The sequence below is a fragment of the Podarcis pityusensis genome (genome assembly GCF_964106645.2).
Source record: "Podarcis pityusensis genome assembly, chromosome: 1".
Taxonomy (NCBI): domain Eukaryota; kingdom Metazoa; phylum Chordata; class Lepidosauria; order Squamata; family Lacertidae; genus Podarcis; species Podarcis pityusensis.
This window is the reverse complement of record NC_138028.1, coordinates 114430450-114443913: the sequence shown is the minus strand read 5'-3', so window position 1 is coordinate 114443913 and position 13464 is coordinate 114430450. Positions and strand designations below refer to the sequence as shown.

At 44.6% G+C, this 13464-nt stretch overlaps 1 protein-coding gene across 2 annotated transcripts in view; it reads right to left on the bottom strand.

Moving 5' to 3' along the window:
- Positions 1 to 11231, bottom strand: part of CERKL (CERK like autophagy regulator) — a 42001-nt gene extending 30770 nt beyond the window's left edge. Inside the window, exon 1 of one of the 2 annotated variants that reach the window (XR_013976891.1) lies at positions 10812 to 11231. Coding sequence is in view for 1 of the 2 variants with exons in the window: in XM_080971205.1 (XP_080827331.1) it covers positions 10812 to 11121 (310 nt within the window). In the remaining variant the exon portion in view is untranslated. The remainder of the gene's footprint in view (positions 1 to 10811) is intronic. The other variant, XM_080971205.1, reaches the window with a different exon arrangement.
- Positions 11232 to 13464: the final 2233 nt, after the last annotated feature.

Genomic DNA, 13464 nt, shown 5'->3' with positions numbered 1-13464 from the left:
GTCTCTTAGAAAAGCCCATTTCTTACGGATGAATGAAAGTTTCCTTTCAGAGGTATCTTCTGTATAAACAGTAAAGCATCACTGAATATGACCCAGCACTCTGTTGAACTGCAGCAAGTATAGCTGCAGGATTAAATGATAAAGCTCAGAAACTTCAAAAGACACATGGCACTAAGGGCTTATTCACACATGCACACCAGTTTACTGATTCAGTATTTCATACCATTTTGATTCCCAGTTGCGCATATGAACTACCACCATTTAGTGTGGGGAATACTAATATGTGAATATATAAGTTTTTTCTCATGCTCAACACATGCCACTCCTTGTTTTATGCTGCAGCCATTAGGCAGTGAACATACATGTGTGAATTGACCTGGACATATTTGAAGATGTGGTGAAATGAGTTACTGAAAGTTCCTATTGCAGGATGCAGACTGTAGTTACTACTAGGATGTTTAAAAATAGGGTAGAAGTCAACTAATGAGTCCTGTCTGCAGAAGTCCTATGCAATATGGCTTTCCCCACCTCCCCTCCCCTGTGTCCCATGCCTCCCAAACTGGCTCAAGGTGGAGTTGGGAGAACCCCAAAAGAGCATTTAGGGGAAGAATAGGGGAATTGTTCCATCTGGAAAGTCAAAATGCTTGTCGTGACAAAACTCACATTTTAGTGCAACGTTTAATTCCTCTCATAGTGTCCATGGGGTGGGGGTGGGAGGGTTCAACTAAATTTTACTCAGAGTAGACCCATTAAGCTCAATTGACTTAACTTAGTCATGTTCATTAATTTTAATGTGTCTACTCTGAGTAAAACATTGTTGACTACCATCCTTAGAATAATATTAAGCCCTAGTATTCTCATACCTAATATTGCTTGGAAATTCTAGGTACCCAGTGGTTAAACTCAGTGCAAAATGGTGCCCAATTATATCCACACATAGACAAAAGCCTCTCCTTGATCACAGGAAGAAAATTAGGTTGTGCTATCTGAAAAGGTGACCAAATCCGATAACAAATAAGCAAGTCTCCAAAACATACAGTAAACATGTAAGAATCTGTATGTGCTGTAATATTTTACCAAAATTTGTGTATGAGTGTGCATACACACCCTAAGTGAAAAAAGTTTTATAAGTGTTTATATACTATTGTATGTAACATCAAGGCAATCTGTGCTTCCTATGAAGCAGATACCACACACAATGGGCAAGCACACAACATTCAGACCACAAAACTACTTCCAGTTCAAACTGTGTACTCTTCCCCCCATGTTGTTTTGTGCCATGTGTTGCACTGTGTGGTGCTTGTAATCATTATATCCACCTGTGAATCAGATCAGTCAATCAGGTCAAGAACAGTAAGCTGACTGGTCAGAAACGTAATATAAAAACATCACATTCCTGATAATACAAGATGTTGCACACAAGTGAAAGTGCATCAACGCAACACAATCAGTCAATGCAGAACACAAAACCGTACAGGGCTGACTTAGGATGAGTCTGGAAAAGCATTGCCTGTGTTCTTCTTTGTAATATACTTGTCAGCTGCATAAGGAGAAAAGCTAATCCTGTATGTAGATTTCATTATTACTCTGCAGCCTTTATCCATGGTAACCATAATTCTTAATCCTACCATTCTCTGCAACTGTAGTCTTATTTCTATCTCATCTTATTCCTACCAACTATATCCAAACAAACAAACAAAGACCACATATGCATCAAGAACTGTACTAAGCAGTGGGCACAAAAGAGACAGTGTCGTACAGAAATTTTGGTTAGGAATCCGATTCCTATAAATACACAACAACTCATGATAATAATGTCCCCCTTCCCTCCCACCCTTGTCCTGGCATTGTAGAGCTAAAATCCCTTCCCCACCCCCAGGCATTAGACAGCCATGGGCACCTGTACATCCTGCCCCTGCTTGAAGTGTGATGAGGAAATTTTATGGACCACAGACTAAGGGTGCCAACTATCAAGCTGTGGTCCAGCCAGGTGGGGAGTGCAAGCACCCTTCTGTTGTTGACCAAGAGGGACAGAAGAGACTTCAGTTAATTACTATATTGCAGCAGGGGACTGTGAGGTAGGGAGGTCCACCAAGTCCTCATTCACTAGAATCATCCCAATTATGACATTAGGTTGGCTTGTGGAGGGGGGGAGAACACACAAAAGACCAGCTTACCCACCCCCACTGTTATATCACAGCTACCCAACCCAAATTGTTGTTGATTGATAAGAGGGGCCTGGTACTAGCCACTTAGCAGTTGTTCATCTATGTACAGAGATCAGGATAACCAATAGGGCTATTTCAAAATCGGGGGGGGGGGGGGGGGGACAAGCTCAGGACATGAATTTGTTATTACATTTCAGTTATTTTTCACTATCACTTTAATATTTCTTATATAATCTTCTCTCTCTCTCTCTCTCTCTCTCTCTCTCTCTCACACACACACACACACACACACACACAATCTCTATAAATACATCATATCATAGCCAATGACAATAATTTATTCCTGGTATCAGAAAGTATGTCATTGGCTCAGGTTTTTTTGTTTCTCTAACACTCTCTCTGTTTCCAAGATACACACTACTATGTAGAGCGTAACATCTGTTGCTTCAGAGATTGAAAGGTTTGCAGAACCTGCCTAAGCATACTTTCCTATACCCTGTTGTTAGGTCAATTTACAGGGAAGATATGCGGTCTTAACTCAAATCAATTAGAACATGGCGAGTTAGCTGTACACCGTATACAGCTCTGTCATTTAAAAGCTGCACTGATCAGTTTCTGCTCTAATCTTCTTGTCAAAAAGCAAGTAAATATTGCATCTATTTTAAATCAGTTTCTTTTCTTTGTAAATATATTGCCCACTAAGTTATGTTGTGTTGAAACATTAATTTATTAATGCAATAAAAAATTAAATGTTTAATGCATACAAAATCAGATCATTAGAAGTTTACTTATCAAGGGAATGCTTCCTAGTCTAACCAGAGAACTAAAAGCCCCCAAAGAAAACTAAATTCTCAACTGATACCTGCAATCTTGCAGACTTCCAAACATGAATGCAAACATGCTATTTTCAACATTTCAAGAAGCATTAGTTTATACAGTTAAATATTATTTACTTAATATATTTCTTATCCACTCTTCACAATCTCAGAGCCTGGTGTGTTACATTTTAAAAAGAAATGCGACAGAAAAAGCCACCATTGTTCACTAAGGGTTGTATTCCTACTCAGAGTAGACCCAATGAAATAGATAGATATTAGGGATGTTAATTTTAATGTGTCTACTTTGAATAAGTTGAATATGGCCCTATGTTAACAACCGGTAAGCTAGTAAATCACAACAGGCTCCAGCCTTCATGCCTAGCAAATGCCTGAGCAAAAAATTCAAGCTTTACATCAACAATAGTAAATTTTTAGAAGTGTTTGCAACTTATTCAGTGTTCTATGCAAACAACTGTTGCCTTTATCTGAAAGTTACCCAGCACACTGACAGGTAATAAAAGGGTTTCAAAACAAGGTAACTGTCCAAAAAAAAAAACCATTTTGCTCTTTTCAAGTGCTTTGGATCATTAGCAGGTAAAAACTTACGCTCATGGGACTGTGCCGTGCAACAGCAACTTTCTACCAGAAGTCAGCAGACCTATGATGGCAGTTCTAGCCATGCAACTTGGAGGCATGGATTAACCAACAACAACATGTGCTGATATTAGCTCTGCCTGTTATTATACTTTATGGTGCCATTGCCAAACAACACTGCATATTTCTTCCAGAAGTCCGTTTCTCCCAAGGTAAAGGTAAAGGGACCCCTGACCATTAGGTCCAGTCGTGACCGACTCTGGGGTTGCGGCGCTCATCTCGCTTTATTGGCCGAGGGAGCTGGCGTACAGCTTCTGGGTCATGTGGCCATCATGACTAAGCCACTTCTGGCAAACCAGAGCAGCACACAGAAATGCCGTTTACCTTCCCACCAGAGTGGTACCTATTTATCTACTTGCACTTTGACGTGCTTTTGAACTGCTAGGTTGGCAGGAGGAGGGACCAAGCAATGGGAGCTCACCCCGTTGCAGGGATTTGAACTGCCGACCTTCTGATCGGCAAGTCCTTGGCTCTGTGGTTTAACCCACAGCGCCACCCACGTCCCTCCCAAGACTTCACCCCAAATGCATCAAATACTAGTATGATGTGCAATGAAAGCTGCCATAGTATCCCTGCTTCACCCTTGCTTTCACCGAAGCATTACACTCATACAGAATAATTTATTTTGAATGAATATGTGGCACTGGAATAGAGTCTAACCCAACTGCAACTTGTGAAGGTTGTTACTTTAGATGGCTGCTCCTTTGAAACACCCATAGGACAAGCTGGGGAACGGCAGGCAACTCACAGAAATGAAAAACAAAACAAACAAACAAACAAACAATAAAGCTTCCACAGTTCAAATAACTTTAAAAATATTAAGGGAATAAGGGAGCGATCTTAATCCTGCACTACCGGGGGAGGTTTAGAATTGGCAGTGAGCAAGTTCTGACACTGGGAAGTCCCCATCGTGCCCACGGAAAGAGTAGGCTGTTGTGAAGCTACATTGGATGGTGTTCCTGCTGGCAATAGCCAGAGTAAGGCTTCAAAATGCAAAGGCACAGCAGTGTTAGACAAGGATCCCCGGATCCCATGTCAGTCTGTTTGCAGGAGACGTAGCTGGGAGTTAGCGTAACCAAAACTGCACGTGCACAAAACACACAATGTCACCCCCCCCAGCCCCTTGCACTCAGACCAGCTGGAGCTAATGGATCTTCAAATGTGGCCGAAGCTCTGAGCAACGGTGGTCTCCTATTACAATTGCTCTGCCCAATAACAACAAAATAACCATGCCCATTTAACAATTGGGTCTAATATGTAGATACGACAAAGGGAGACAGAACTCAACTATCTTCCTACAGTTAGCTGATTAGTACTAAAAAAATTTTTTTGTTTAAGTCACACAATACTGAAAAACTAGAGAATTGTAGCTGCAATTAACCAAAAGGTCAAATTCTAAAAGGAAACAGCAGATACCACCACAAGAGTAACAGATGTTCTTTGAGTTCATCTGGACAAAAACATAAGCATATGTGAAAGAAATCCAATACTATCATAAAATCAGTTGGTGTCTAAAATAATAGCAGGCCCTTATGGCAGAATGGTAATGTATGTATCAAATGTACAACACATTATGTTTCAACAGAATGTTCCGATAAGAATTCATAACCAGCAGAAATTAATGCCAGATTCCCCTCCCCCCCCAACAAGGAGAAGCTACATAAAGATTATAGCAGGCTATTAAGGCATGCAAGCACATACTGCTCAGAATTCACAGCTATTCAGATTTGATCTGTAAATGCAATATAAAGGTAACGATTAAGTTCCACTATCAACAAAAATAGAACTTCACAAAATAACGCAAACACAAAGGACTTTGCTAAGGTGAACAAAGCGGCAAGCCAAGATAACGAACAGTCATTTTGCTACTGCTTTAGAGTTTTTCAACATACAGTAAAATTCTTTCACACCTCAGTATGTTTTTCTTAATAGGACACCACTATGCAAGAAACATAGACCAGCCACCACAAGTTAAGGGTATAATTAAGTGGAAGATTCTAAAATGCACTAAAATTTTGATATCCCTTCCATTCTGTCTCATGTGTTCAAACTGTGGGGGGGAGAAAATAACCATGAAAATAATGCTTGCTACAATTTAATCAACCTGGGAGAGTTGCACCTATTTATTCTTAAAACTTGAAATCTGCATTTCTGCAAACTGTATTCAAGGTGACTTCACAAAGAGTAAAATGTAATAAAAATGCAGTGAGTTACAGAGCAATCCTAACTCCCCCCCCCCCCCATGCTGTCCTGAGCTCAGGACAGTACAGTGTAAGAAACTCAGCTATATAAACTATTCACCAAATGGCACCTTACAAATCAGTGACAGTCATCACAACGGAGTGTCTAGGTGCCATAAAATAAAATAAAAACCAACAAGATTACAAAGCTGAAAATAAATTGTGTACATTGTCAGCACAATAAAATTCAAAAAGTATATTGTGTTTTCCTTTTTGTTTTTTGTTTTGCCGCTGTTTTAATTCCCTTCAATTATTTCAGGTGTCGTTTGTGGCCTTTTGAAAAATGGAAGCATTTAACCAATCCAAAAAGAATGCATCAAGAATAAAAAGAACACCCCAAACCATATCTTTGTATTTTGAGCAAATTAATCCAGAGTAACTACCATTTCCAGCCAGCCAGATGGAGATGTCAGTCACGAAACCTGGTGACAAGACATCTCAAATTGGTCACAAGTAAACCACCCAAAGTCACAAAATGTGCCTGGAACCCAGGGAATTTTGAACATTGGGACAGTGTTACATTAAAATGACAGTATCTAACCACCTCATAAGGACGCAGGTGGCGCTGTGGTCTAAACCACTGAGCCTTGGGCTTGCCGATCAAAAGGTCAGTGGTTCGAATCCCCGCGATGGGGTGAGCTCCCATTGCTCGGTCCCAGCTCCTGCTAACCTAGCAGTTCGAAAGCACACCAAAAAGGCAAGTAGATTAATAGGTACCGCTCCAGCAGGAAGGTAAATGGTGTTTCCATGCGCTGCTCTGGTGTCGGTGTTCTGTTGTGCCAGAAGTGGCTTAGTCATGCTGGCTACATGACCCGGAAAAACTGTCTGTGGAGCAGACAAACGCTGGCTCCCTCGGCCTGTAAAACGAGATGAGCACCACAACCCCAGAGTCGTTTGTGACTGGACTTAACTGTTGGGGGTCCCTTTACCTTTACCTTTAACCACCTCATAAAAAAACATACATTGGTTTTCTAAAAATAAAATCTATGTAAATTACAAAAATGCTTCATGCTGTTTGTACTAAAATAGATTCATCCTCCAAAGATTTGCGTAAACAGATGTGTTTTTAATTGACACTTGAATATCAAAAGTGAAGGGGACAAACACACTTCCAAGGGAAGTGAGTTCCACAGTTTGGGTGCCACAACAGGGAAGACTCTGTCCCATTTCCTCACACAATGAAATATGAGGTTTCCCCCGCCCAAAGATCTTAAATACTGGGTCAGCTGTGGGGCTGTTCTACCAAATACCTGGGTCCCAAACCATTGAGGGCTTTTAATTAATACCAAAACCTTGAATTGGACCAGGTAGCTCACTGGAACCAATAACAGTGATTAGCCGAAAGGTGGCCATGTGGGTGACATCTAGCACTGTATTGGTAACAGCAGACTTCAAATCTATTAACCTATCCCAGTCATTTCATGGATATATTAGAATCCCACTAAAAGCCCCAGAAGGTCTTTAAGAAAGATTCCATGGTTGTGAAAGCCAATAAAAAGTCCAATAAAATCAATGAAGGTTAACTGCACATGTCTGTCTTCCAGCAACAGGCCATCAACCAGAATAAGCAAAGCAGTTTCAGTCCCAAAACGAAGTCAGAATCCTGAAAGAAATGGGTTTATAACCCTTAATCTCCATCACACAAAGATGTTTGGACGTGGGTAGCTATTACCCACTTGAGTACCTTGCCCCAAAAGGATAAACTTGCAACCAACCTGTAACCTTGCAGATATTGTATTCCATCTCCCAACAACCTCTGACTATTGGTCATGCCGAGTCTGGCTGGGGGGAGTCAATCCAAAAACTTTTGGAGGGCCATAGATTCCCCACCCTTTAAAGCTTAACAGAGTTAATGTGTCCAGAGAAGGCTGCTTTGTTGTAGTATCATAACAAGCTCTTACAACTGTACACTGTAGGAATCCACCCTTATAATGCATTCTTTCTTTTTTCTAATCAAATATTTCACTTTTTAAAACTTTTGGGTTTGGGGTATTTATAAGCGCGCACACACACACACACACACACACAATGTAAAATGAGCATGACATCCTTTTTTCATTTGTTTACTAAATATAAGAAACATGAACATCATAAATCAGATACAAATGGATTTTGCAACATTAGAAAAACCTTCCCATATCAATGGGCAAACTAATGCCTAGGTTGGGAGGAGGTGAGAAGAGGAAACCCAATGATGGCTATAGATGTTGTGCAATTAGAAAGACAGGGGACACAGCACTGTCTCCCGCACAACAACCAGGTCACCAACTCATCTACAAATGCTTTGAACTGAATGTAAAACAATAAAAAGCATTGGGCATGTATCTAAGCCCAGCAGCCAAAACATACATGGACCACTGAGCCCTTGTCACATACAACAAATATTAGGATTCCCTTTCAGACTGTTGTGTTGTGAGCAACCAGTATGTTAGACTTTCATATTTTATGCCATTATGTCATCATCTTTACTTGCTTTCCTATATAGGACTTTGCTGAGTTTTACATACCAGTTCCTTTATTGGCTGACTAATCAACTCACGACTATCACTTCCTTGTAGTGCTTGCTCTGCACATAGCATCAGCAACCACACTCATGCCTCTTCCTTACTCTCCTAGGTATGCAACCAGAGTTGCAAATTTCATGAACATTTAACTCATTTCTCAATAATCATGCACAGGAAGGATGCCATCTCGTCAACCTGTGCATTCAGCTGGCCAAGCAGAAAGGGGCTTGTTTATATTTTTGCACCTTTATTCATTCTGAGGACTGCAAGACTGTGTGTGGGATTCCAAAGAGTATCAGTAGCCATTTGGAACCATTAGTGTTAAAATATTACTTCCAATCGTGCCATACATTCCAATCTTGTGCCACTTTTCACAGTCACAGCTTCCGCCAAAGAATCCTGGGAACTGTAGTTTGTTGAGAGTTGTTGGGAGACCCCTCGCAAAGCCACAAAACCCAGCAGTCTTAACAAAACAAAGTTACAGGGATTCTTTGTGTGGGAGAGCGATGACTGTTAAAGTGTGCATGCATCAAAAATGTGAGAGACTGGGTGCACAAGCACAACCCATTCCATGTTTCCATGGCTATTGGGCAGCCCCCAACTTTTTGTTTGGCCTCTATGTGACGTTAACATATGAGAGTGCTGGAGGTGAAATAGTTAAACAAGTTACCCAATCAGAACCCAGGGGAGTGGAGTCAGAGGGACTATAAAACCAGCTCTGGGAGGGGCAGAAAGGAGGAGTTTGTTGGGAGTTGGGTGGTTGGTTGGAGTGGGAGTGAATTGGGATAGAGTCTGTGGGTAGGTTGAGTTAGTGTAGCGAAATAAGCTGAGTCAGGAACAGTTAGGAACTAGGAAGACAAGGTGGTTTAGTGAGTGAGAGCAGGTAGGTCTGGATAGGCCCCCCATGATTGTAATTGACTGAGACCGTTTATGAAACCACACACTTGCTAAACTGCAATAAATAAACAGAAGTTTATGTTCCAATTTAACCCTGACTGGACTCAGTATTGTACCAGGTAGGGCCTGGGTAGTGGCAGCGAGAAATAAAATGGTGGCACAGGGATCAATAGACGGTGAAACATCCGGGGACCCTTGCAGTCAGTGCCTAAAAACACTACCCTCTCTTTTATGCATTCCAATGCTCATTAGGAAAGAACCAAACTCTTTCCTGTAGCTATTCCCTGCCAAAATGATCCATCCTGATGTCAGCTTGAGAGACAGCAAATTCTTCCTCATTTCAGATGCCCATGATCCAGCACTCAAGAAAGAGTATCATTTGCTTCTCAGGTAAACAGAGATGTCAACTTGACTAAAATATTGGTGGGGGAGGCAGCCTGCCTTGCAAAACTGATCCCATGATCTGGTTCACGCACAGTATTTGAATGGCAATGCCCATCAACTGGGGGGGGGGGGTGGCTGGCCCCCCAGAAATATTTAACGGGGGAGGCACACGAAGGAATACCAGCCCCTTCTATCAAGGATGCCAACTTGAATAAAATATTGAGAGGGGGTAAGCCCTGCCCAGCGGCATAGCGTGGGTTGTCAGCACCCGGGCAAGGCAAGTAATTTGCGCCCCCTAACCTGCCGCTGCTGCCAGCTTCTTCTTGCTGCTGCCTGGGCTGGTCTGGTGCGGTTCTCTCCCGCGCTCAGCGCTGTGCTGGGCGGCCGCTGCACTGTCCCTCCCCCAGATAGTCCCTCGCTCTCTCTCCGCACCGCACGCCTGGCACCTACCCCCTCCACAGTGGGCGGCGACCCAGCGGCTCGGATCGGATTCGCACAGCCAGCACTGCAGTGAGAGAGAGTGAGCGAGCCAGGTAGGGGCAGAGAGCTGCGAGTGCGAGCGCCCCCCCCCCAGATGTTGCGCCCGGTGCGGCCGGCCCCCCCTGCGCCCCCCACACTACGCCACTGGCCCTGTCCCACATAATCGATCACATGATGCGGTGTACACACCCAATTTGAATGGCAATGCCCATCAACTTTCTGGGGTGGGGCTCAAATATGTTATTTGGGGGTGGGCAAAGGGACATCAGCCCCTAGGAGGTGGCTCCTATGCAAGTAACCCACGCATCGGTTGCACGCCAGTCCCAAAGTTAACAAAACTTTTCTTTCGCTAAGAGAAGCAGGCTACCCTCTGACGTCACGCCCTGCCCACCTTGGCGGCACGTCTTTGAGTGACACAGCGGAGAGGGGGCGGGATGGAGGCGGAGGAATGTGAGGGCAGGAAAGGAACTGAGGCTGCGCTGCACCCGCTGCCGAAGCGAGTTCGAGACCCGTTGTCAACTCAGCAGCCCTTCCTGCCATGCTCGGGCTGTAGCTCCGCTTACACGGCGGTAAACCCCGCCGAATTCAGCAGAGGAAGCTGTGCACGGAGCAGAAGAAAAATCCAAGCAGCGTTTGCTGTTGTTCCTCACACTGGCTCGCTCTCACCTACGGGCCTCTCGGGCTGGATGGGGCTCCAGCTGAGCCTCCGCGCGCTCAGCACCACGTCGCAGCTCCTCTTGCCGACGCCGAAAATCCCCCTCAGGAGGGGCTGCTCGTCTTCGTCCCGCGCCTCCGCCTCCCGCACCGGGGGCGCCCCCTTTGCTCCCTCCTCCTCCGTCGAGGAAGAGGAGCGGGAGGAGGGGGCGCCGTCGCTTCCCTTCCACCCAGCGCCCGCTGCTGCTGCTGCCGCCGCCACCCCGAAAGGGTCCTCCGGGCTCTCGGCGGCCCAGGCTATCCTCCTCCCGGGGCGGTGCATGGCAGGCAGGCTCCTCCAGCTAGGAAGGAGAAAGGGGGCAGGAAAGGCGCCTCAGCGCGTCGCCGCCGCTACCAAGGCAGCGAGCCGCTCTCCTCCCCCTTGTCCCGGGTCCAGCTGGAGGAGGGAGGGGGAGGGGGAGCGCGCGCGCGCGCATTTGGCGTTGAGCTTAGGCGCGCGACCTCTGCCATCTCCCCGCCTCCCTCACGACCAACTTTTAAGCCTGTTTCCCGCCCCGCCCTGGTCACGGGGTCGGCCTCAAGGAGGATGAGGAGGAGGAGGAGGGAAACTTTTTCTGAAAGGCGGGAAAAGAGCCGCGAGACTGAGAGGGATGGTTCTTTTGAATTCCTCCGCACGGAGGAGCGCGGCTCAGTTGCCTCAGAGGGAAAGGGGTGGGGAGGACAGAGGTGTTGTGCAATCACCAAACTGCCTGTTGGTTTACTTCACGCAGCGGTTCTCAACCTGTGGGTCCCCAGATGTTGTTGGACTACAACCCCCATCATACCTGAGCTCTGGCGTTGCTAGCTAGGGGTGATGGGAGTTGTAGTTCAACAACATCTGGGGACCCACAGGTTGAGAAAGGTTGCTTCAGAGCTTCCCAAACTTGGGTCTCCAGCTGTTTCTGGACTACAGTTTCCATCATCCTTTGACTGCTGATCCTGCTAGCTAGGGGATGATAGGAGTTGTAGTCCAAAAAAGTTTGGGAACCATTGGTATGATGGATTAATTTATAAACCACTTGCTCAAAAGAATAAAACCGACGCCCTTCCCCAACCATTTCTGCTGATGCATCCTCTTCGTTTCCCTGCAGAAGTTATTGGAGAGAGTTTTCTATTCATTAACTTGTTTGGGAGTAAGATGACACCCACACCCAGAAATGTTCGCAGAGAATCTCTACAACCACAATTACAAAAGTCTTATGTTCCCAGGGAAAGTGAAGTCTTTGGGGGAAAGGCTTTTGAATTGAGGACAGCTGCGCAGAAGCAACAGCCAAATATTGGCCCCTGGGATATATGGCACCAATGAAGGCATGTAAGGCAATATAGGCCAAGTTGAGCACTGGAGTGGCAATGCCCATCAACAGTTACTAAACTGGGGCACATGGTTGTTTAGAAGTGCTTTCTTGAAACCTAAAATCTTGACACTGTTACCTGGCCTGAGTCACCATGGTTAGAGTACACAAGTTTGTCAACATTGAAGTTGATTGTTACCTTTCCTTAAAGAGGTCAGTATGTAGCTCATTTTCGGAAGTTATTGCTACTCTCTCACAAACGCAACAAACCTGAAAGATATACCTATTCCTGCCTCTTTCCCCCTCAGAAGGATTAAATATGACATTTAGGTACACACCCTGTTTCTGAAAAGAAAAGAAAAATAGTGGGAGGTTTGCCGCTCACATTAATGAATTCCTGGTTTCGCCGCAATAGTCACACCAAAAAACCACTTCTCAGTGCATGTTTTCTATCCATACAGTGAATGCAACATTAGCACAGTGTAAAAAATGCTAACCTGGATTTTATAAATATGTTCAGTGCTTTTTTCTGGGGGGATGCAGGGGGACACATACCTCTAAACATCTTGTGAATCTAGGTTTGGCCTCACTGAGGGGCATTATTTCAATATGAGTAGGAAAATAAGAGCACCCCTAAACATTTTTTGAAAGGAAAAAAAAGCACTGAATATGTTCATCTCCAACTTGATTGCTTGAGCATAGGGCAATAAATCCTCCTCCTCCTCCTCCTTCTATATTATTGTTGTTGTTGTTGTAGTAGTAGTAGTAGTAGTAGTAGTAGCATTATGATCCTAAGTCCAAGGAGACTGGGGTAGCAACCTTGGTGATGTGAATTTTCCTATTTGTTTATTGATGCAAACAGCCAGGCAGTTTATAGAGAGCCAGGCTGGTTGAGTGCAGGGTTGGTTCAGCCTTTACTAACCCAACACCTTTGGGGTACAAAACATCTGTTGTGATCCAAAGCATTGAGGGGGTCAGGGTGATGAAGGCTGGTGTTATAGATAAGGCCTGTGCAGAACCTCAGGCCTGGGAACCAAATATGACTCTCCCAGCCTCACAGTCGGGTCCTCAAAAAAGTTTCCAAGCCACAAACTTGCCCTGCTTCACAGTCTTGGTTGTATCGGGTGTTAGGGGAGGGGTAGTACTCTGATGGGGGACATGTCATGCTCTTTCTGGGGTGGCTTGTTCACCTTTGTTCCCCATCCTACACTCAACTCTCACCTGTGACCAGGTGAATTAAAAATTGTTGGACAGGCAAGCCCAATTCCTGCCCCCAAGATGCAGCCCCTACATACCATTTGAATGGCAATGCCCTTTAACTGGGGGGTGGGGTG